The 20,908-nt window shown below is 60.8% G+C and overlaps 1 protein-coding gene across 1 annotated transcript in view; it reads right to left on the bottom strand.

Annotated features, from left to right (window-relative positions):
* CASZ1 (castor zinc finger 1) overlaps window positions 1–20,908 on the bottom strand; it is a 51,850-nt gene that overhangs the window by 19,026 nt on the left and 11,916 nt on the right. Inside the window, exons 3-5 of the mRNA XM_070079317.1 lie at window positions 5,798–6,286; window positions 1,840–2,674; window positions 680–748 (exon numbers count right to left, since the gene is read on the bottom strand). Coding sequence (XP_069935418.1) covers window positions 680–748; window positions 1,840–2,674; window positions 5,798–6,286 — 1,393 coding nt within the window. The remainder of the gene's footprint in view (window positions 1–679; window positions 749–1,839; window positions 2,675–5,797; window positions 6,287–20,908) is intronic.

The following is a 20,908-nucleotide window of genomic DNA, read 5'->3' as shown; positions in this document are numbered from 1 at the left end:
ATCTGCTGATGCACTAATAACGACGATAATAATAATGAAGAGAAGACGGAACAGAGCAAAGCTGAAAAGGCAGACAGGGATGAGGGAGGAGAGGGCTGGGAGGGACAGGAGGAACTTGGAAGGTCAGCGCCGGTGTGGTGCTGCCCCACCAGGAACTGGCACGAGGCCTGGCCTGGGCAGTTTGTTGAGGCGAAGGTTATTTACCTGCCAATCCTGCTACCTTTGGGTTGGAAAGGGGTGGCTTGGGGGCCAGGGGGTGTCAGGGCTTCTCTGGGGGAGCCACTGGGCTGCCACACAGTCAAAAGGACAACTGCTCACACCCCTTCTCCACCCCGAAGGCTCCAGGGAAACCTGCACCCTACCCAAGGCTCCAAGTGGAGGTGGGACCCAGGTCAGTTGAGAGGGGGCCCTGCACTCACCTATGGCTAGACCCTGCCGCCTAGTCCCTCTCCTGGCCCTACCTGGGGTATACGGTGCTTAAGGACTATGTGGCTTGGACCACACCCGTGAGAAGGCACATGGGGCAGACCCTTGGGAGAGTCAGGGACAGTGAGTGGGGGTGGGGCGGAGGCAGACACCCTGGCCCTGGCGCTCAGAGGGCTGGTGATGGTCTCACTGTTCCTGTGCATCCCTGGATCCCCCAACTTTCCTCCATGGCGCTGTCCTCCGAGGGGCCTACCTGGCAATATATTTCTGGTAAATGTTTACATCTTCAGTGACAGCTGGTTTATCTGTGGGCAGTCCGTTCCTGGTGAGAGACACACAGGGCACAGCCGATTAGCGGACGGGGGTGGCCTCGTGCCCCAGGAGTGGCTGGGGCAGCTCCCTGCCCTGCCTGGGTCTCTGGCTCTGTGGTGTCCAAGGCTCTCAGGGTGGAACAGAGGGAGCCCCGTGGCCGGCACCAGGCAGCGTTCAATGGGCCCAGCTCTGCAAAGGCCAGGGCAGCCCCAAGCGCAGAGGGGGACTCGCGGGCTCCACCTCAGGCCCAGCCTGGCCTCGAGTCCACCTGGCTTAGCGCCTCGGCAGCAAGGGCTGTCAGCACGCAGGGACATCAGGAGGCTGCTGGCTGGACAGCAGGTACCAGACCCCCGGAGGAGGAATGCAGGGAGGAGGGGCGGGGCCAGCAAGTGCAGCTGGGCAGATGGGAAAAGGCCCCTCCAGCCTCCTGCCAGAGGGGGCTGCCCGGATCTGCCTCAGGCTGACAGCCGCCGCCAGGGTCTAGAGGCCCTGTACACGTGCTGTGAAGAGAAGGGTTCAGGTAATGCCCAGTCCCACGTGGTCAGCTGCACACCGTCCAGGCACTCCCCTGGCCCTGGCAAGGCAAAAAGGCTGTCTGTGCCCCCAACCCAGCCCTCTATCTTCCCTTCTTGCCTCCCTCCGAGTCTAGGCCTTGAGCCCGGGAGCAAAGGCCACCAGCACAGACCCTAGAAGCCCCGCCCCAAGGCAGGCTTCTCTCAGCCCACCACAAGGCTGCACTTGGCTCTTGCAGCCCCGGTGCAGGAAGCCTGCCGGCATGGGCTTGCTGCCAGGTGAGTGCGCACACGAGTCCCTGGATGGTGAGCACGTGATGCGGCTTGTGTAGGGCCATGGACGGTACGTGAGCACCCCTGGCGTGCATGTGAGCCCCAGGTGAGGGCACCTCGTGGTTACGTAGGTGTGTGCACATGTAAGCACCTGCATGAATGGGAGTGTGCATGCGCCCGGGTGGGTGCACAAGAGGTGTGCATGGGGCGTGAGCAGCGTGTATGCCCACCAGTGACAGTGTCACAGTAGGGAAGTGGGCCTCCCGCCTAGCCCACCCCAGGATCTGGGTGGCCGCGGGGGTGGGGAGCACCTTACTTGACAGTGGAGACGGTCCCCGTGGTGATGGAGTCTGTTTTGGAGAAGGTTGACTTCAGGTACTCAGGAGTGTTGAAGGACAGGGAGGCAGGTGGCTCAGGCCCCGGGCCAGGGGCACTGGGAGTGCTGGGCCCACTGGCCAGGGGTGCAGGAGCCAGGCTGGGGGTAGGCGGGACCTTGGCGGGGCCCGGCTTCTGGATGCCCCGGACGTCGTACTTGGAAGGGCGCCCCACCTTGCCTGTCTTGAAGGCGATGGCCCCGCCCATGTCAGGGCTGCCCTCTCCTGGTTTGAACAGGTGCAGGTACTTGACGTTCTCCAGGTCGTACTTGGATGGCTTCTTGTAAGTGCTCCCATTCTGGGGCCGCAGGTTCTCGCCTGTCTTCAGTTTTTGGATGAAGAAGTCGTACTTAGAGGCCCGGGCCACCAGGCTCTGCATCTGGACACTGCTGTGGGATGGCAGGGGCAGGATGGTGGCCTTGGTCTCCAGGTGTGCGGTGTTGCTGGGCAGCCGCAGGCCGGGCAGTGGGCCCACCACCTCCTTGCCCGCCCGTTCCTCAGCCTTGGCGCCGTGGGCTGGCCACGAGAGTTGCTCGCCGGCCTTGAGCTTGCGAATGTACTCCTCGTACTTGGAGAAACGTGCCCGCTTGCTGAGGGTCTCCTCGGAGGTGGGCAGCATGGAGGAGGTGGCGGCCTCAGGGGTGGAGCCCGCGTGCAGCTTCTCGAAGCTGATCTTCCTGGCCAGCTCGTCCCTTGTGTTCTGGTCGTCATAGCCAAACATGCCCAGGAACTCGGTCATGGTGGAGGCCGCGTAGTCTCGCAGTGAAGAGGCCTCTCCTGTCGGGGGTGGTGAGGAGAGGGGTGAGTCACCTCATGGAGGGAGCAGGGGAGGAAGGGACCGGGCCCCCACCCATAGGTGGAGGGGGCTAGCTCCAGGAGGGGCGGAGCAGGACATGATCTATGGACATTTGGCTCACTTGTTAGGTTTTACGACTCTTAAATTAATTTGTTTTAAAAAAAAGTAATTAATACTGGGGTAAAATAAAACGAGTTCATCAATGCCAGGAAAATCAATTTCCTAAATGTTCTGGCCGATGGCTTTTCAGTACATTAAACAAAGTTTCATAAATGTCTCCGCTCTCTCGCCTTGGCCTAATATGAAAGAGAAGTCATCTTACTGGAAGTAAGGTCAGACCCCAACCTACATCCTGGGGTGGGGGCAGTGAGAAGGGCTGGGGACAGGAAGCCATGAGGGGCAGTGGCTGGGCAGTCAGGAGGGAGCCAGGGGCTGAGGGAGATGCTCGGGTGGGATCGGGGTGGGCCTGGCTGGAGAACTCTCCCTGGCCCCTCACACGGAGCCCTGGCGGGTGAGGGGAAAGCCCTCCTTGGGCTGCTGACGGCCCCAGTAATGCAGCTGAGTGGGCCAGACTCTGCAGGAGAGGGTCCCCAAGACTCATGTAGGGCCCCAAGTCTAGTAGCGATTTAATCATCCTTCACACTCCCCTGTCATCTTCCAGCCCTTGGGCTCACACACAAGAGTGGGTCACCTGGGAAGAGTGGGAGAGGCCAGCCCTGGTTGGGCCTAAAGCCTAGGGCAGTGCCCCCGAGTCTGGCTCACCCATCCTGCCCCCATCTCCATCCAAGGTGTAGTGAGAACCCAGCCTCCCTGCAGTCTCTCTCTCGCTCTTTTTTCTCACTCTCACACATACACGCACACACACCCTTACCCTCAACATACATGTTCATACTCACACATTCACACATTGCTACATACACACACACATTTTCACAGGCTCATGGCCCCAGATACTGTTCCTAACTATACAGACACATACTCGCACACAAGCCCCGCAAACCCCACACCCTGCTCCCCAAGACGAGCCTCAGGACCGTGGCAGAAGGCAGTGCCATTACGGTGCCTCTCCCACATACAAGCTCTCCCCACCGCCACCGTGTGACTCCCCGTGCACAGGAGTGCACTCCTTCACTAACACATGCTAACCACCTACCGTGCGCCACACTGGCTCAGGGCTGAGCACACATAGGACAGTGAGACCCACGTGGCTCCCGGGGTTTCCACGCCCTCTCCCCACCTGTGTAAGCTAGCCTGTGTGGGCACACTCAGCGCCAGGCCCTCAGGCTGGGGACTATTAACAGCAAGGGAAGGAGTTAAAGGGGTTTCCTCCAGGTCCCACCCAAGCCCCCAGGTATGGGCTTCGCACAGCACATCTGCAGTGGGTCCTGAGCAGGACAACAAACCCAACAGCATGTAGGAGGCACAACTCCAAGCTCCTGGGAGCGAGGGGGGCCCTGGGTGAGGAGAGGACTGCCACAGGCAGCCCCTGGCACCCGGGCTGAGCAGAGCAACTCCAGGCACCGACAGACAGCTGTTTCCCCGGGGAGGCCAGTGGTCAGGTGCTGTCCTGACCTCAAGCTCCGGAGGGTGGGGGGCAGCCTGGGAGTGGTGGGCTGTGGCTGCTGGATGCAGTGGCTCAGGGGCCGGGAAAGGGGCTAAAAATAGCTGGAGGCAGCTGCGTCTCACTATATATGGCAGAGAAACGGAGGCTCTGAAGGGCAGGCAGTCTCAAGCAGCTAAGGGGCCAAGTGGGGGTCCCAGAGGCAGCTCGGGGCCCCGCACTCCTGAAGCCCCAGGGTAGCAGGGCAGATAGGCAGTAATGCTCACCAGGCTGTCCTAGGGCCCAGGGCCACGGCCTGGGCCAGGGGACGATGGCCAGTTCAAGCCTTGCCTCCTCCACTCCCCCCAGCCCAGGGAAGGAGGCTGCAGGTGAGGCCCACTCCACCTCCTCAACACTAGTGGGGCTGGGTGCGGATGTGGACGGGTGTGGAAGGGACAGCAGCGTGGCCCTAGTCCCTGTCCCTCTCCTCTCCTCAGGCCCGGCACGATCACCTTGTGTCTGGCAGCGGCAAGGGCTTTTCCTATCAGAGGAAACTGAAGGTCACACTTTTCCTCATTGATCTTGCAATGTTTGTTAATTACTCTGTCACTGATGTGGCGAAGGATAATTAAACAGCTCTGTTTATATCTTATATGCATAATTATGTGGCTGCGCAGGGCTCCCCGCACAGGGAGGAGATGCGCCCCTCACTGCAGGGGGAAGGGGATAGGGGAGTGGGCAGGGGAGGTGCGGGCCACCGGCACGAGCCTGGGAGGGAGGTGGAGGCTGCCGCAAGGGCCCAGAGCCTGGGCGCCAGTGCTCGCCAGGACGTCCCCCGTCTGCCTGAAACCCAGGCCACCCTCCTCTGGGGAGTGGCTAGAGGCTGCTGGGTCCAAAGGACAAGGAGATGCCCGAGGAGCCAGGCCTCAGCCCTCCTGTGGGAGAGAGGTCAGCCAGAGGGCCCCGGCCAGGGCGGTGGGCCAGGCCACCCTCACGGCCCAGGAGGACAGAGACACAGGAAAGATCAAGTGGAGCAATGGAGGACAGAGACTCTTCCGGATCTCTCAAGAAACCTCCCGGTACTTGCTGAGAAGGAGCTCAGTAGCTCAGGGTGTCCTGTTGCTGTGCCCCACCCCATCCCCGACACAGCCAGGTGCTGCAGCCCCCTAGAGGCTCACCTCTCTGTGGGTGTGTGCAAAGTGAAGCGCCTCCCTCCCACCCCCACCTCTCTATCCGTATCTCCTGTCTGGTTGTGTGTTCATTGTCTGTCCCTCCATCCATCCAGCCAGCCAGCCAGCCCTGTCTATCCATTCAACCACCTGTCCCTCCATCCGTTATTTCTTGAAGACCCACTGTGTGCTGGGCAGCTCCATTCTTGGGCAGCTGCCTCCTCCATCCCTTCCTTTCTTACCCTGGACTTGGATGAGGAGCCGGCATTTGGGAACAGGTGAGGAAGTGGGCGTGCTCCCTGGACACACTACTGCTTTGCTACTGGGTCTCCCCCTGCCCCTCAGGTCTGTGTCCTGCTGTGCCCCTCACTTCCCCTCATTGGCCAGACACCCACCTGAAGGCTGCTTGGTGCTGGGGCCGCTATCATCCTTGGAGACTGCCCCCTCCGCGTCCTTCTCCTCCAGGACGCCACTGTCCTTCGGGGCCTCTTCTGCGTGGTCTTCCTCGTCACTGCAGCCCCGGGGCTGGACCATGTAGACACCCTCGGGCGGCAGCTCCAGGCCCTCGCGGGCCATCCGCCCCAGCAGGGGGGTGGGCGCTGGCTCTTCGCTGTACTCCCCGTTGACCCACTTCTCAATCACCGCCCGCCTCTTGTCTTCTTCACTGCGGGGCGCGCGGGCCACCCCAGCCTCAGGGCCGCTGCGCTCTTTGTCCCGGGGCCGCAGAGGGCTGCCCTCAGCCTGGGAGCTGGCCTCCGCTCCCTTCTCCACCACCACCTGGCGGCTCAGCTTGGCGCAGATGGCGTTGAGCTTCAAGCCGCCTTTGCGCTTGGCCGCCATTGCGGGCTTGCCTGCAGGCGGGTCAGTGCACCGGGTGCCTTCAGCTGTAGGGGTGGAGGGACACAGAGGTCAGATGCCTGCATGCCCACCTGCATAGCCCCGCAGCCCCGACCCCTCCCGACTCCATCCAGCTGCCCTGAGACCTCCCCCAGGGGGCTGTGAGTGCCTGGGCCCAGCTCACAAATCACTCAGTCCTCAGAGCGCGGCACACAGTGACGCTTCAGAGTGAAGGAAGGAAGGGAGGACGCTAGGACACGAGGGGCGGTCTCCTTCCCACCACCGGGTTCTTGGAAGCACCTGCCAGGCTGGTTTTGGCCCTAATGGCTGCTCTGAAGGGTGTTAGGCCCGTCAACACACGGGGAACTGAAGTACCAGCAAGGGAGGGGGCTGTGGGCAAAGGTGACAGGTGACTGCTGTGCACATGCTGTCTCCCTGCACATCCCTGGGGAGGAGCCAGCCAAGAGTTGGGGCCAGCCTGTGCCAACCTCTGGCTCGACCATCACGGCTGCACTGGGGGCACCTTCCCCACCAGAACATCTTATCCCCTGGCAGTCCCCCCCCTCCAGGCCAGGTGTGACTCCACCCTCTGCCTGTGGGGACAGCAGAGGTCTCCTTTGCTTCCAGCCACCCCAGACCCTGTTTTCCCTCAGCCGCCCCTCCGCTGCTTCAGCCATTCCTGGCCCTTCACGGCCCCTCCCTGGCCACGTGTGAGCGAGGACTTCGCTTCTCCTTCTCGCCCTTGGCCTCAGCTGGCCCCTGCAGTCCTGGAAGGCCTGGCTGTTCCTGGGAAACCCACTTCCCAGCCCTGTGGAGCCCCAGCTGGCACAGGTTGGGAGTCCTCAGATCCGTATGGGCAAAGCTAGAAGCTACAGTTACAGCGCCTTAATCCCTGGACATGATGGCCTGCCACAAACAGCCGGAAACCTAATTCGGCTACTTGAGTGAGGGCCACCTTCCCCGTGGCTGCCTAGCCTGCCTCTGTCAATGATTGGGGCCCCGAGGGTCCTGGGGGGTCCTGGGGGGCATGTGGTCAGCCTGGGACCTGCATTAAGGCCAGAAAGGCTGGGCACACACGTAGAGTGCCCATACTTGTGTACAGACCTGTTCATCCACCCCTTTAAGGAGCTCCGACTGAATGCAGACCCTGTAGCGGAGCCAGGTGGTGGCCTTGGCAGACAGGGTCTACGCTCACATGCACTCTGTGCCTCCCTGTGCCAGAGAGCAGGGCGAGGGCTGCTTGAACTTCTGTGTTCCACAAAGGTCAGAAGGCTAAGTGGAGGCAGCAGCTCTGCTCCCTAGCTCCACAGTCACAAGGGCTTCGGCGTACAGACCAACACCATGAAAACCCACACAGCTGGAGCCCACTGAGAGGCCGACTCAGCAGAAACAGCCTGTGTGCCCAGGGGTCATCCCACAAGTGAACTTCACTTGTGTACACAGATAACAGGCCAGGGGCTCCCACCAGAGCCTCAACCTTGTAGCCAGCGGCCAGTATACACAGCCGTGCTCAGCTCATGTGTCCGAGAGGATTCCAGCCCAGCCCAGCCGAGTGCCAGAGAAGGGTCTGCTCAGCGCTCCCACTCCTCTCAGTCTTGCAGCCCTGATTTCAGGGCCCTGGACCTTTGCCCAAGCTAGATGTCCACTCTGCCCTGTTGGTCCCCATCTCCAAGTCTGTGTTGCCCACACCCGAGTCCACAGGCACCAGTGGGGCCCGGGGCCCTGACCATCAACTGCCTCACTTGACTTCAGGTTGGCCAGCAGGCTCCACGACACCAGGCTTCCTCCAATAGGCCTGCAGCCGGGGAGGCCTCACCTGGTCCCCTTTGTCCTCTACCCTGGATGGGGAAGGGAAGGGCGGGAGTGGGGGAGCCTGCACTATTTTTACCAGGAGGTAAGCAGCCAAGTGTGTATGGCAGACGGCAAATGAATCTATAAATATTTATCCTAAGGAAGAGGGAAGCAAAGCTCCAGGGCTGCACTTGCTGTGGTGACAACCGACCCCCCTGCCCCCACCCATCCTGGAGCCTCCCCGCACTTAGGCCCTCCCAGCCCAGTCCACCCTCTCCCCATCCAGGCTGTGTGCCTGGCTTGGTCCCTGCCTGGGCCCCCACCAGCTGTGATGCAGCTGTGCACCCAGGGCCCCCCCATCCCCAGGCCCCTTTGCTCCTGCTGACTCCCCCTACACCTGCCCTCCAGCTGCTGCTCTGCCCCAGCCCACCTGCCTTCCAGATGTTGCCCTCCCTCTGACTCGCCTGCTGGTCCCAGGGGCGGAGTGGAGGAGGCGCGTGGGCCCGGGACTCGGGCAGGAGCCGAGGCAGGACCATGCTCCTAAGTGCCAACGCGTGCGAGGCTAGGAAGGGGGGCAAACACAGGCTGAGGGCTGAGCTGCCTGCCTGCCCGCCTTCCGGCCCAGTCTGTGGGGTCTTGCTCTTTGCTACTCCATCAGAGCCCTGAGACCTATAGACGCCCCCCACTCACCCCCCACCCCTCCATGGGCTGACCCCAGACTCCTATCCATGTAAACATTCCTCTGACTTTCTTCCCTAAAATATAAACGCTGTGGCCAGCCCTCAATGGAAGGAAGCCATCCGTCCCCGGCCCTGTCACTGCCCCTTTCATCTCCTTCCCGCCACCAGCCTGCCCGCTGCTCTATTTACACTGGACACTTCCTCTGGGAACAATACTGCCCAGGAGGCGAGCTTGGGCTGGAGGGTGGGAAGGCAAGGGGACTCCCGTTCTGTTCACGGAGGGACAGGCAGACGTGGGGCTGAGGCAGGGGAGGGGAGAGGAGTGAAAGGGAGGGGAGGGGCAGGCGAGGAGGGCCAGGCCAGGCCTGGGACCTGGATATGGGCAGAGAGCCCACTCTGCTGCTGGCGGCTCTCCCAGCCTCCAGCCTCTGGCCCCAGTGGCTCTGCACTGGCCAGGGTGAACCTTGGGAGGTGGCATAGGACCAGGTTATGGCCTGGCCTCTGGGGTCAGGGAGTCATGAGCTCACGCCTGGCTCTGGCCCTGGGCAAGTGCCCTCCTCACAGAAGGGCTGCAGGGCCTGGTGAGCAAGGACCGAGGAAAAGGTAGTGGAGCCCTGGGAGCGGACAGGAGTTGGATGTGGTGCCACATCTGGCCCACGATCCTAGGCCCAGGAAACCCCACCTAGCCCAGCAGAGGCAGTGGGGAAGGAAAGGCAAGACACTTGAGGAGGGGTCCTGAGCCTTCCCCTGCTCCAGACTGAACCTTTCCTACCAGGGCTCCAGACTCAATAATGCCCCCACAGGATCTGTTCAGGTTGGGGAGAGGCCACAGTTGGACTCTCCACTTTTTTAGGCCATGATCTCACGGATGGCTTACAACGACCCAGGGGCGCATGGTCTATCATCATCCCATTTGATAGGGAAGGAGACTTAGCCTGGAGCTGCACACACACTGGCCTGAGCTTACCCTGAGGGCCGGGGCTCCGCACTGTCCCCAGTGATGGTCCTGAGGGAATTCCAGAAGGTCCTAGGCCTCCCTGACCGGAGCCTCCCTCTACCTCTGCCTGATTTCCTCCTCACTCCCACTTCCTGTTCCCATAACACGAAGCCCCCTAAAGTGTTAACTGCGATGGGTAAAATGGTGCAGCAGATTGCTACAATAAATAATTTACTGATATTTATAAATATTCAAATCAGCCAGCTTCAGAAATCGAATGAAGGGAGGGCCTCGGGAGAGGGGCCCGTTACGGCATGGATCTCATCAGTGCTCTGAGGGCTGGGAAGGCCAGAGCTCCTGCCAGTTCTGTATGGGGGGGGGGGGGCTCCCGGTGCTGCAGCTGGGCCCCTGGGCTCCTCAGCTCCCCGAGCTCCGGCGCGGGGAAGGGCGAGGTGGCTGGAAGGACCACTCCTTCTTCACCTGGTCAGGGCCCTCTCCCGAGGCAGCCTGGGCTCAAGAGGAGGAGAGGCATGGTGCCCACTGCCCGTGGCCCTGGGTCTTGGCGTTGCTTGTCTGGTGGCTGGTGGGGGGGCAGTCCCAGGGGGCTGGGCAGGCCTGGCAGCCCCTCCCAGCCGTGAGTAATGTGTGTCGGGGCCGGGCTGCCTGTCAGCTACCAGGCTCCGGGTGCTTTATGGGCTCTGCCTGGTGGCTCTGAACTCCCTGGTAGGAAATAAAGTTCTCCCTGCGCGTCCCTTCTAAACATTTCACTCAGTGGAAACGGTGTTTAAGAAAAATGAGGGCATATTTCTTCCTAAGGATGCAGTATCCCCTTTGGGCGGCCTAATGCCCGCTGTATATCAGGAGGTGGGGAGGCAGGGGCCAGGAGCCAGTCCCCTGGGGTGGGAGTATAGGAGGCCAGGGCCCTGGCTTGCCTGATGCCAGGCAGCTCGGGGAACACGGGGCACTGCCAAGCCACTCCGGCGGTTGCCCTGGCTCATGGCGTCCACAGCCCATGGCCGTCGGCCCCTCTGAGTACCTCCTGTGCCGGGGAGCAGGCTGTGTAGCTTGCAGTATCACTTTGGTAATGCCCAGCGGCCCCATAACAACTGTCCCGATCCCACTTCCAGATGAGAAAGCAGAGGTAGCGAGACTGGTAGTCAGTGCTGGAGCCCAACTCCCATCAGACTCAGATGTCCAAGGTCACAGTCTTAAACCCACTCATGCCTCCCACAGCCTTAGAGCCAGCTGTCCTGGAGTCTCGGGAGGTGGCTGTGCTACCCTGTAAGAACTTGACTTCGATGGGCTCTGGGCCCCAGGTTGGGGGTGTTGTCTTGTGCCCATTCAACACTCTGTGCACCCTCTGCAAGCCAGAATCCTGAGGCTGCCATGTTATCGAGACAGGCAGTCCCAATGCCTATGTCGCAGCCTGTTCGGCTCAGACGAGGGAACAGGCGTTAAAAAGTCATTACAAGAGCCGTCACCGTGGTAAAAAGCAGGTGCCGCAGGAGCAGCAGGTCTGTGATCAGGGACGTGTTCAGCCACCCTCCACCCCTCTGCTCCCCTCCTGGACACGCCCCCCCCAGCCCTACACAGCCCACACAGTCAGCCCCCTCTGAACAGCTTCTCCCAGCTCCTGCAGCTCTGATCCTTCCCCCCACAGAGCCTGCTCTCCAGGGCCCACCCCACGTGAGAACAGAAGGGTCTCTGAGCTTTTGTGGGGTGCTGGAGGCGGGGGGAGGAATGGTCGTGGCTCACTGGGGGTCCTCAACAGCTCCAAGCTGGGGAGTAGGAGGGGCTCAGCCTCTGGGGCCTGGCCTGCCCCCCTTGTTTATTTATTTATTATGATTTTTTAGTCCAGTTAAAAGGTTTACTATCCAGACGCGTCTAAGTGGCCTCACTTAGCGTAAGTAACTCTATAAATCAGGGGAACTGTTAGCATCCACCACACAGGCGGGCTATCAATCTCCCCCAGGTCACAGCCAAACAGGAAGGGGAGAAGAGAGAGAGTTACCACCCAGGGGAGATTTAAAACACACACACACACACACACACACACACAGAGTGAGCACACGCACGCAGACTGCGTGCCTGTCCGTGCACACACTCGGGTGCTGCTGCATCTGTACAGTCATAGCGCATTCACACGTGCACAGGTGGAGCGGACCACAAACTTGCAATGCCGCGTGTGGCCGTGGTAACAGAACACAACACAGCCAGAAATGGAGGCAGGTCCTGAGCGGGGGAGCCTCCGCGGGAGACCAGGGCCCCCACAGCCGGCTCTTACTGCCTAAGCAGCCGTGCTTGGCAGGTGGCTTTGGAAGGGGTCTCTTGGGTTCCTGTCCCTCTTGGTGGCCCCGGCTCCGAAACCAAAAGGGACAGAGCTTTTCTCCCTTCTACACGGGAACTGGGGCCAGAGACGACCGGGAGGCTGAGTCGCAGGCCATGGCGCCGGGCATGTCCTCCTCTCAGGTCCTCCCTGCTGCACCCCAGGCTGAGCACACCCAGACACAGCGCCCGGCTGGAGAAGGGCGGCCCCCCCGAGACGGGCGATCTGCCGCCCTGCAGAGAAGCAGAGGCTGTGACGCTAGGGCGGGTGTCCGGGGTGTCCTTCTCCAAGTGGCCGCAGAACTGCCCCAGCATTTTCCCCCAGTGGGTGCAGCTGGGTATCCACATGGCCTGGACACCCCCCCCCCCCCAGCCCTAGAAGGCCCCACTAGCTGAGCCACACCACGGACGGGAACAGAGGAAGCTGCTCCTGGCCTCCCCCAGGTCCACGGGGTGGACGCAGGTGAGGCGGCCGGCTGGGTGCAGGGCTGGGGTGGGGGTGGGGGGTGGAGACCTGCCCAGGCCCACCTCCCCTCCCGGCTTGCCTGTGCTCACCCGCTCGCCTGCCCGCTGCATCTCCCCATGAACTCTATTTCTCTTTCCTCTCTGAAAACAACTGAGCTGTAAATACTGTTTAACCTTCTCCCCCCCTCCCCTCCCAACACCCCCTCCCCTCCGCACTATAAAAACACAAATATGCCATAACTCAGCCGGCCCGGCCGCCCAGCCTCCAACATGCCCCGCGCCCGGGCCTCTCAGGAAGGTCATTACAAACGACTTTCCGATTCACTGCTCCTGAAATAATTTTGTGTATTAAAACCTGAATCTGCACTTTCTGGGGCCGAAAGCCTCGCTTAATTATGGCGGGTGTCCTTGGGACGGACAGTGATCCTTCACTCGCCAGCCCGCGCGCCAGCCCTCCGCCCGCCAGCCCGCCCCCCTCCCCGGGCCCAATCTGTTTTCAAAGTGTGTCTGTCCTTTATTAAATTGTTTTCTTTTCCACATTATCAGTTGCCATGGAGACCTCATCTCTCGGATTATTTGAATTTCATTATATCTATTGATTTGGGAGCATTTCATCTTTTTTATTGTTTTTCTGTCAATTTTCAGAACGAATAACCATCTAATTTGCGTCAGAGCTGATTATGTTTGTCCCTCAATAGAGGTCGGCAGCTGCGCTGGGGAAACAAATCAATGAGAAACCATCATAAAACTCCCCACTCCGGTCTCCAGGATGTGTGGGTGACATTCCACGCCTGCGAGAGACACACTCATCAGCTCCAACTTCAGCTACGGCGGCGGCCGCTCCGCTCCGCGTCCGCCTCCTTTGGCCTTAATATTTAATTTCGCGATTTGGGGCATTATTAGTGGTGTTTTTATTAGTGCGTGTGCCCGTGAGTGTTTGGTGGTGGGCTGGCCATTTCATTAATTTGTGGGTGAGGCAGGGAAACCCCGGAGGAGGGCAGGGCAGACGGCATCGGGGGTGCGGCGGGAAGTGGAGGACGGGGCTGGGGGGGAAGCGGCGAGGAGGGGATGGGAGTCTGGGGACCGGGAGGGCCCTGCGGACAGGCTGGAAAAGGGGGGACCAAGCGAAGGGGAGGAAAAGAGGGAATTCAAATTGCTTACTTTGTTGGTTTTTTTTAAATAATTTATGCAATTTTAAGCATTTATGTATAAATTTTTTAATAAGCCACCCTGGAGCAGGATGGCCATTAACATCGCAACGTCCTTCTGTCCAATGGGCTGGCGGAGAGGATCAATTTCTGAGAGTACTTTCCCTTTTTTATGACATGATAAAATGCTTTTAAAGCAACTTACACAAATATGGAAATTTTTTCTTTTTTTTTTTTTTTCCGTCCCCTCTCCCTTCCCCTAACAGCCTTCTTATTCACCAGGGAGGGGGGTGTGCGTACACACACACACACACACACACATTTGCACTCACGCGCTCTCCCCTGCTGGGGAGGGGGCCGAGGGGCTGGCAAGGAGACAGCCCCAGTTCTAACTGGAACCGGCCGCCTGTCCTTCTAACAAGGGCATAAACTTTCATTACCCATGCACGCAGTCAAAGACAATTTAGGGAAACGCGCTGCTCGGAAAAGGAAAACCTCAGCGATTCGTGGCCCACACCGCCACCACCATCTGGGGGCTCTTCCTCCAGCCCTGGGACACCTGGGCCCTGGCCCTCCAGCCCTGGCCAGCAGGAGGCGGTGGGGGGAGGTAGAGCGGGGCAGCTTCCGGGTTGTGCCCTCAGTGGGAAGCAGCCTGAAGTGGGACAGGAGCCCAGACAGATAGCAAGGGTCTCCCTCCTTGGCTACGCTGGACCAGGCTGGCCCTGGACAGGGACTGGCCCTCTCCTGATGCCCCTTCCATAACCCTAACCAGGTGAGGGTCCCAGAGGGCAAGCACAGAGCTCCTTCATTTTTGCATCCCAGTCACCAGAACCCAGCACAAGTCCCCTGTGTGGATGGACGGACAGAAGATGGACGGAGCAAAGATCAAGAAGGGAAAAAGGCCCTAAGGTGACCTGAGGGTTCGACAGGAGTCCCAGACACTGGGGGCAAGACGCCCTCCCCAGGATCTCTACTCTGGAAACAGGTCTGGGGCAGAAACACCTCTGGGTGCAGGGCCAGTGGCGTCAGCCACCATCACCCCCACCTGGGCTGAGCCCTGGAATTTCTTGGAGATGAAGGTGGGCCTGTGAGGAAGGCGGCAAACGGTCCAGTCTCCAGACCCTGGGTGACCCTGACCTCACCTTCTAGCTCCTCTCACCCGAGGGTGGGCCCTGCCTGAGCCCCTCCCTGCCCTGCTGCCGTGGGACAGCGTCCAGCTCTCTGAGCTCACACCAGGGCACTGGGCTTCAGCCACTTCCGAGTGGGACAAAGCAACACTAGAGACTGGCCCCTCTCAGGAGCCGCAGGAGTCTTCTGCCCTAGGCCTCGATGTCCTCATCTGTCACGCAGCACGCTGAAGGGATGACGTGGTGACGTGGCTGGCACGTGGAGCCTGCCACGCTGCTCGGCGGTGGCTATAGGCAGAGTCGCCGTGCACTTTGGCACAGAGGCCAGCGCCACACTGCCTGCCTCTGCCAGGAAACAGAGGCCTGTCCTGTGCCTGCTGCCTGCTCAGTCCCTCAAAGCCCAACTTTCTTCTTGGGTCCTCACCTGCCAGGCCTCCAGGTCCAGGCCCTTCCACCTGACCACTGGGCCACCCAGTCCTTGGACCCTCTGTTTTGGCCAGGCTACCCGCAAACCCTTGTGGGGATGTGAGGAGAGCGCCCACCCTTCCGCCTTTTCTCTGCGCAGATCCCCCCCCAACTGTCATTAAAATAACAAGTTTCTGTTACAATCTAAACATTCCCACATCGCATAAAGGGTTATATTACACCCGAGTCACTCCCGGCCCGTGTTTGCACAGAAAAGCTCACGGCAGGTCCCCCCTCCTGACGAAGTGACTTATTAAAGTTTAAACAGTAATTAACAGAACAATAAAAATAAAGGGATGTTTGGGGAGTCATAGCGCACACAGGGTTTTTGGCAGTGCCAGCAGTTTTTCAGTGCCCTGCGCTGGCAGCAAAATGTGACTATGAAGCCAGGGGGACGGAGCATGGGGCCAGGGCTGGGCCAGGGAGACTTCAGGCCTGAGGGTGAGAAGCCAAGAGGCCAGGCTGCAGAGAAGGGATGAAGGGCCCAGGGCAGCAGGGTGGGCATGCTGTGGGCAGGCGAAAAGGTCCTACCGGCAGGAACGCACTGGGCCCGGGGTGGCGAGGCCTCCTGAGGCTGGGAGGGGCCGTGGTGGAGCCCAGCTTGGCCCCGGGCACTTCCGGGAGCCCTGCCTCGGTCACAGCCAGCCAACTCCAGCACAGATCTGGCTGGGGGAGGTCTCGGTTCCTCCAGCCCCGAGGGCATTGTAAGACCATGTAGAATGATGCCTAGGGCTGCCCTCTACCCCCTAGCCACTGTGGGCTTCTCTCCCTCCTCCCCCAGCTCCTGGGGCCAGGGTGCCCCGATAACTCTCTGGAAGCACTGGTATCTCTTAGGCATAAGTAAGGACTTGAGGAAAGGCCTTCCTCTTTGGCTCTGGGCAGAGGGGCACCAGAGGCTAATGGACGCACCCATTGGCTGGGCCAGGCAGGTCCCAGTGGAGGGCGGCAAGGGAGGGCAAGTGGAGGCTGGTCTGTGGCCCGGTCAGCCACCAAACATGGATGGGACATTGTGGGCAAGAGGGGAGGTCCTCCTCTTGCAGGGCCTGAGGTCCACAGGAGGTGGGCCTGCGGGTCAAAGCCAGTTAAGCCAGCTGTCCTCAGGCGAGGGCAGAGAGACACAGGTCAGAGCGCTTGGTGCTTCTTCCTCAAAGCCTTGGAGGCTGAGGGTGAAGGCAGAGCAGGAACCCCCAGCAGCCACCACGTGTATCTCAGCGGAAGGCGAACCTAGGACACCAGGGCTCTGCAGGGCTGGCGTTGACCTGCGGGCCCCCGAGCCGCCTTGCTTGTCCTGCCTCTCCAAGGGGAACCACTGTAGGCCAGAAGTCTCTCCTCACCACCTAGGATTAGCTCCAAAAACTGATTTCTCAGCAGAGCACAGCCCTACCCACTCTGGACCACGCAGGTTCCTCCTACCAGGATACAGGGCCAATTCAGAGACACCAGGAGAACCGTGAGTAGGCCTCTCCACCTGCCCCTGTGCCTCAGTGTGCCAACCTGCCCAGGCCTGCCTCTGTCGGGGCGCCTGCCATCAGCAGCCTCGAGCCAGCAGCAAGCTGGGAAACAAGCCCCTGGCCCCGGGTGAGCAGCCCTCCTGGGCCCTGGCACAGGCTCCCAGGCTGGTCTTCCACATTCTAGAGGCATGGGCCAGTGGGATTCACATGTGGAGGTGAAAGGCTGGGCTGGGCTGGAGGCCCACTCTCACCTCCTGTGGCTGAGGACTGGATCCTGGGCAGCAGATGGGCACAAAGGGCAGGGACTTTGGCTCTGGTTAGGTCCCCCTGGTGCCCAGTCACCTCACTGCCTCTCATCAAGGCCCCTGTGGACACAGCCAGCAGGGGAGTGCAGGGCCCCAAAGACAGAGGTGCTTGTCCTGAGCCCTGCATTAAGGCCAGTAGCATCTCTTCCCATCTCTCCTGGGCACAGCTGCTTGGGGCTCCAACCCCCACAGACAAAACTGACCATGGTGAGGGAAGAGTGGAAGGTCAGGGCAGTGGGAACTCAGAAGGGGCAGGCGACGCTGCGCCAGCCTCCAGCTGCTCTCCTCAGAGGTGGGCGGGGGAGCTGGGCTGAAGGAGGCGGACTGAGTCACCGGCTCCAAAGCCAGGTTGGCAGGGGTGCCCTCAGGGGCTGGAAGCAAGGCAGGGAGAGTCTAGGTGGCACTAAGGAGGGCGGGTGGGGACACAGCCCTTCTAACGCATATGCTCTAAGGTGGGTGAGCAGAGAGCCAGGTCTCACGCTCAGGGACCACGCAGCCTCGGGATGAAGGGACAGCTACCAGGGCGGATGGAGGCTGTCGCAGATCTGCGCGGAACTTCAGCGCTGGAAAAGAAGGCCCGAGGCCTGAGAGCTCTGGAGCTTTGGGGAGGGCCACAGTCGCTCACGCACGGCCCGGGAGCTCACGTGGCTGCACATTCCACGTTCAAGGGGAACTTCCCAGAGTCTTGGAGATGGCTCCAGGGCCCCGAGGCCCCAGATACCACGGGTTCCCTGCTGGGGAGTGCTTGAGCCACATGCTGGTCTTCCTGGGCAAGGACCCCACAGAGCCCTGATCAGCACCCCCTGCTACAGGGTCTGGAGGACGGGAGGGCAAGTGGAGGCTGGCTCTGTGGCCCGGTCAGCCACCAAACATGGATGGGACATTGTGGGCAAGAGACCCCCTCCCCCAACCTTGTGAGCACGTGATGAAGGGGAACCAGGGCAAGAACTGTTCTGGGATTAGAGGAAGGGCCTAGGACGTGGGGGCCCCGGGTGAAGAAGAGCCCAGGAGAGGTGGTGGAGAGGGCGGCAGGTGGCAGAGGGCGCTGTGGACGACACGCCACCCGCCCTCTCTATAGCCCATCTCCACAATCCCCTTGCTAAGGCCAACGACGACATGAGGGGACTAATTTAGGAGTATTTTTAAAACTGTGGCCCTGGTGGAGGGGTTTAGCATTTGTCAGCCATCTGGAATAAGGAATTACAGTCACCTCCCTAATCCTATATTCCCTAAACCCTAAAGCTGGTTACAGTGTGAGGAAGAGGCAGCAGGTGGGTGGGGTGGGGGGTCTGCTCCAGAAAGGGACAAAGCCCAGGGAGGCGCCCATGCCCCTCCCCCCCGGAGGGCGCCTGGGGCCAGGCCAGGGGCAGGAGAGCCAGCGTCCTCGGTGCCCACTCAGCTCCCCCACCCGCTCACGCACACGCACTCCCTGGGCCGCGCCGGCTCGCGCAGGGGCCGTCAGGTAAATTAGATCTGAAAGCTGACAATTTCTGACCATATTTCCTTGATTATTTCAAACAAATGCACAGCAGCCGCTGTAAGGAGATTAAAGTGACATAAACGTCCCGAGTGGGAGGGGGAGGGCAGAGGATTCAGGTCACCCCCATCCGTCCCCCGCCTGACAGACGCTATATCGCTATCCAATCCAATAAAAAATCCCCCCCTTTTGCTTTAATTAATTTTACAGCTAGCTTGCTTAATTACTTTCAATCAAAATCCTCCTGCCATCGCAAAATTAGAGATGGTTGAGCTCCATTAGCCTAAATTCTTCATTTCCATATAGAAAAGAGGCTGTCTGCAGAGCCAACCCGGGCCCCTGGCAGGACAGCCGCCCGTCTGCCCACCCGCTGCCAGCCAGCCCACTCCGGCTTCTGCTTGCTGGCCATCTTCGGCCTGCGCGTGTCCCCTCAGCCTCCTCTACCGCAGCTCCCTGGGCTGAGAGGAGCTGGGGTCCAGGTGGGGTCCACCCCTCGGCCCCTCAGCTCTTCCCTGAGATTCACCAGCTGAGTCAAGGGGCAAGGGGGCATGTGGTACTCTGGACCAGGGCCAGCAGCTGCTGCTGAAAGGAATGGCTGACCCTGGGACCCCCCTCCCCCTGAGGGGTTCCTGCTGCTTTCTGGACACAGCCTAGTCCTCTGGCCGTCCAGCGCCAGGTCAGAGAGGTGCCCTGGGCCCTCTGCAGAGCACAGCTCCCAGCAGGGCAGGAATACTGTCAGGTCTCAGTCAAACAGAGCTCTGCCCCCAGCGTCACCCAGGCTTCCCTCTGATAGTCCTGCTGGAGCAATGAAGCAGCCCCCACAGACTCTGGCGTTCTGGGGACCCCACGTGGGCCCCCAACCCCCGCCCCAGAGCCCTGGTTCCCAGCCTGCAGCAGCTGCTTCTCCACCCGCAGTGTGGGTTGGGTGGGTGGGGAGTCCTGGCTCTGTCCACATCCTGTGCCTTCACTGGCTCTCCACCTGCCTCACCCTCACAACCCCCAACCCCAACTCCGGAAGCTCCACTTCAGATTTTCCACGCTACAGCCCCGAGTGCCACCACAGGGTCCAGCCCAACCTGGGCTCCAGCTGATTAAGGATCCGCAACAGGATGTAGGGATTACAGTAAAACCTGGCTCCGGATCTCCAGGGGCAGCAGGCCAAGCCCTGGCGCCGGGACTCCCCATACCTCTCCTGTGTGCGCACCTCCCTGCCCGTCCACGTCTGGCAGAAAGGCTGGGCTGGGGTGGAAGTGGAGGGAAAGGGGGGTTAGGGTCCCCTATGAAGTCCAGGGCTGAAGTCTGTCCCAGACCCTTCGTGGTACTCTTGGCACAGGAAGGCAATCTGACCTCCACCAGAGGCGGGGTGGCCCAGGCCTGCCAGTCGGCAAAGGCCGAGCAGGCGGAGAGCAGCTCTTGAAAGCCCGGGAGGGCCTAGGGCTGCCCCATGGCCACGGCTGGTCAAGGCTGGGGTATGAGTGGAGTTCAGGGTGGTGAGGACCTGAGGCTGGCCCTCTGGGGCCTGTCTTCATGGGCACCAGGGACTCCTGGGTCAGTCTGCCAACTCTTGCTGGTCTTGGTCTGTGGGTTAACTCAAGTCCCCCTGGTCTGGCTGGGTTTCTCAGCTGTGTCCTGAACGCCACTGGCTCTGCCCCTCTGGCCCTCTCCGGGAGCTGAGAGTCTAATGGGGAGAGCCAGCAAGCGTTTCACACAGCACTGAGAGCAGAGGGCAGGCAGCTGCGGGTCTGCTGAGCCCTGAGGCCCTGGTCAAGAGGGAGAGGAGGGGAGGCCAGGCGGGAGGTGAGAGGCCCCGCCAGGCTCCTCCAGCCACCGCGCGTCTTCTCTTCTGCCCCTCACCAGCAGAGGGGGCCTAGGGGTGGGGACGCATCCTCCCTGAACTAGAGCAGGGCCGAGCCTGTCCCAGTGTGTGCCTCATGGCCACGCGTGGCCCAGCTGGGTCAAGGTGGAAGGGCGGATGGGAGAGCAAGAGACCACAGGGCAGAGCTGCCACGGCACAGAGGCTAGCCCGCTGCAGCCTCCCCCTTCCTGCTCCCGTGCTGGACTCGCTGTTCCTCCGACTCAGGGCTCGGCTCACCCGCCTCCTACACATCCCGCAGCGGCCCGGCGGGCAATGACGCTTCTTTGGAGAGCCCCCTGGGGCTGCTCTCTGCTTGCTCTGTCCTCTCATGCACTCTGCTCCTCTACGCCCTGGTACTTTCTGTAGTAACTTGTTTCACGACCCTTCTACCTCACCGGACTTGCAAGATCCATGGGACGGATGGGACCACCGCTGCTGCTCAGTGTCCAATAAATATTTACAGAACGGCTACAAAAAACGAAGTGCCTCTCAAGTTCATTGGACTAGAGCTGGGATGCAGGGGTGTGCCTGACTTCCGCACCCATACCTGCTCCCCGCCCCGCCCCCGAGCACTGGGAACCCTGAGTGTTCTAGGGCAAGGGCTCCCTGGCTGGGGGCCCCTCCCCAGGACTCTTGCCCTCTT

The sequence above is a fragment of the Oryctolagus cuniculus genome, chromosome 7, assembly GCF_964237555.1.
Source record: "Oryctolagus cuniculus chromosome 7, mOryCun1.1, whole genome shotgun sequence".
Classification (NCBI taxonomy): Eukaryota; Metazoa; Chordata; class Mammalia; order Lagomorpha; family Leporidae; genus Oryctolagus; species Oryctolagus cuniculus.
This window is presented reverse-complemented; position numbering and strand designations above follow the sequence as displayed.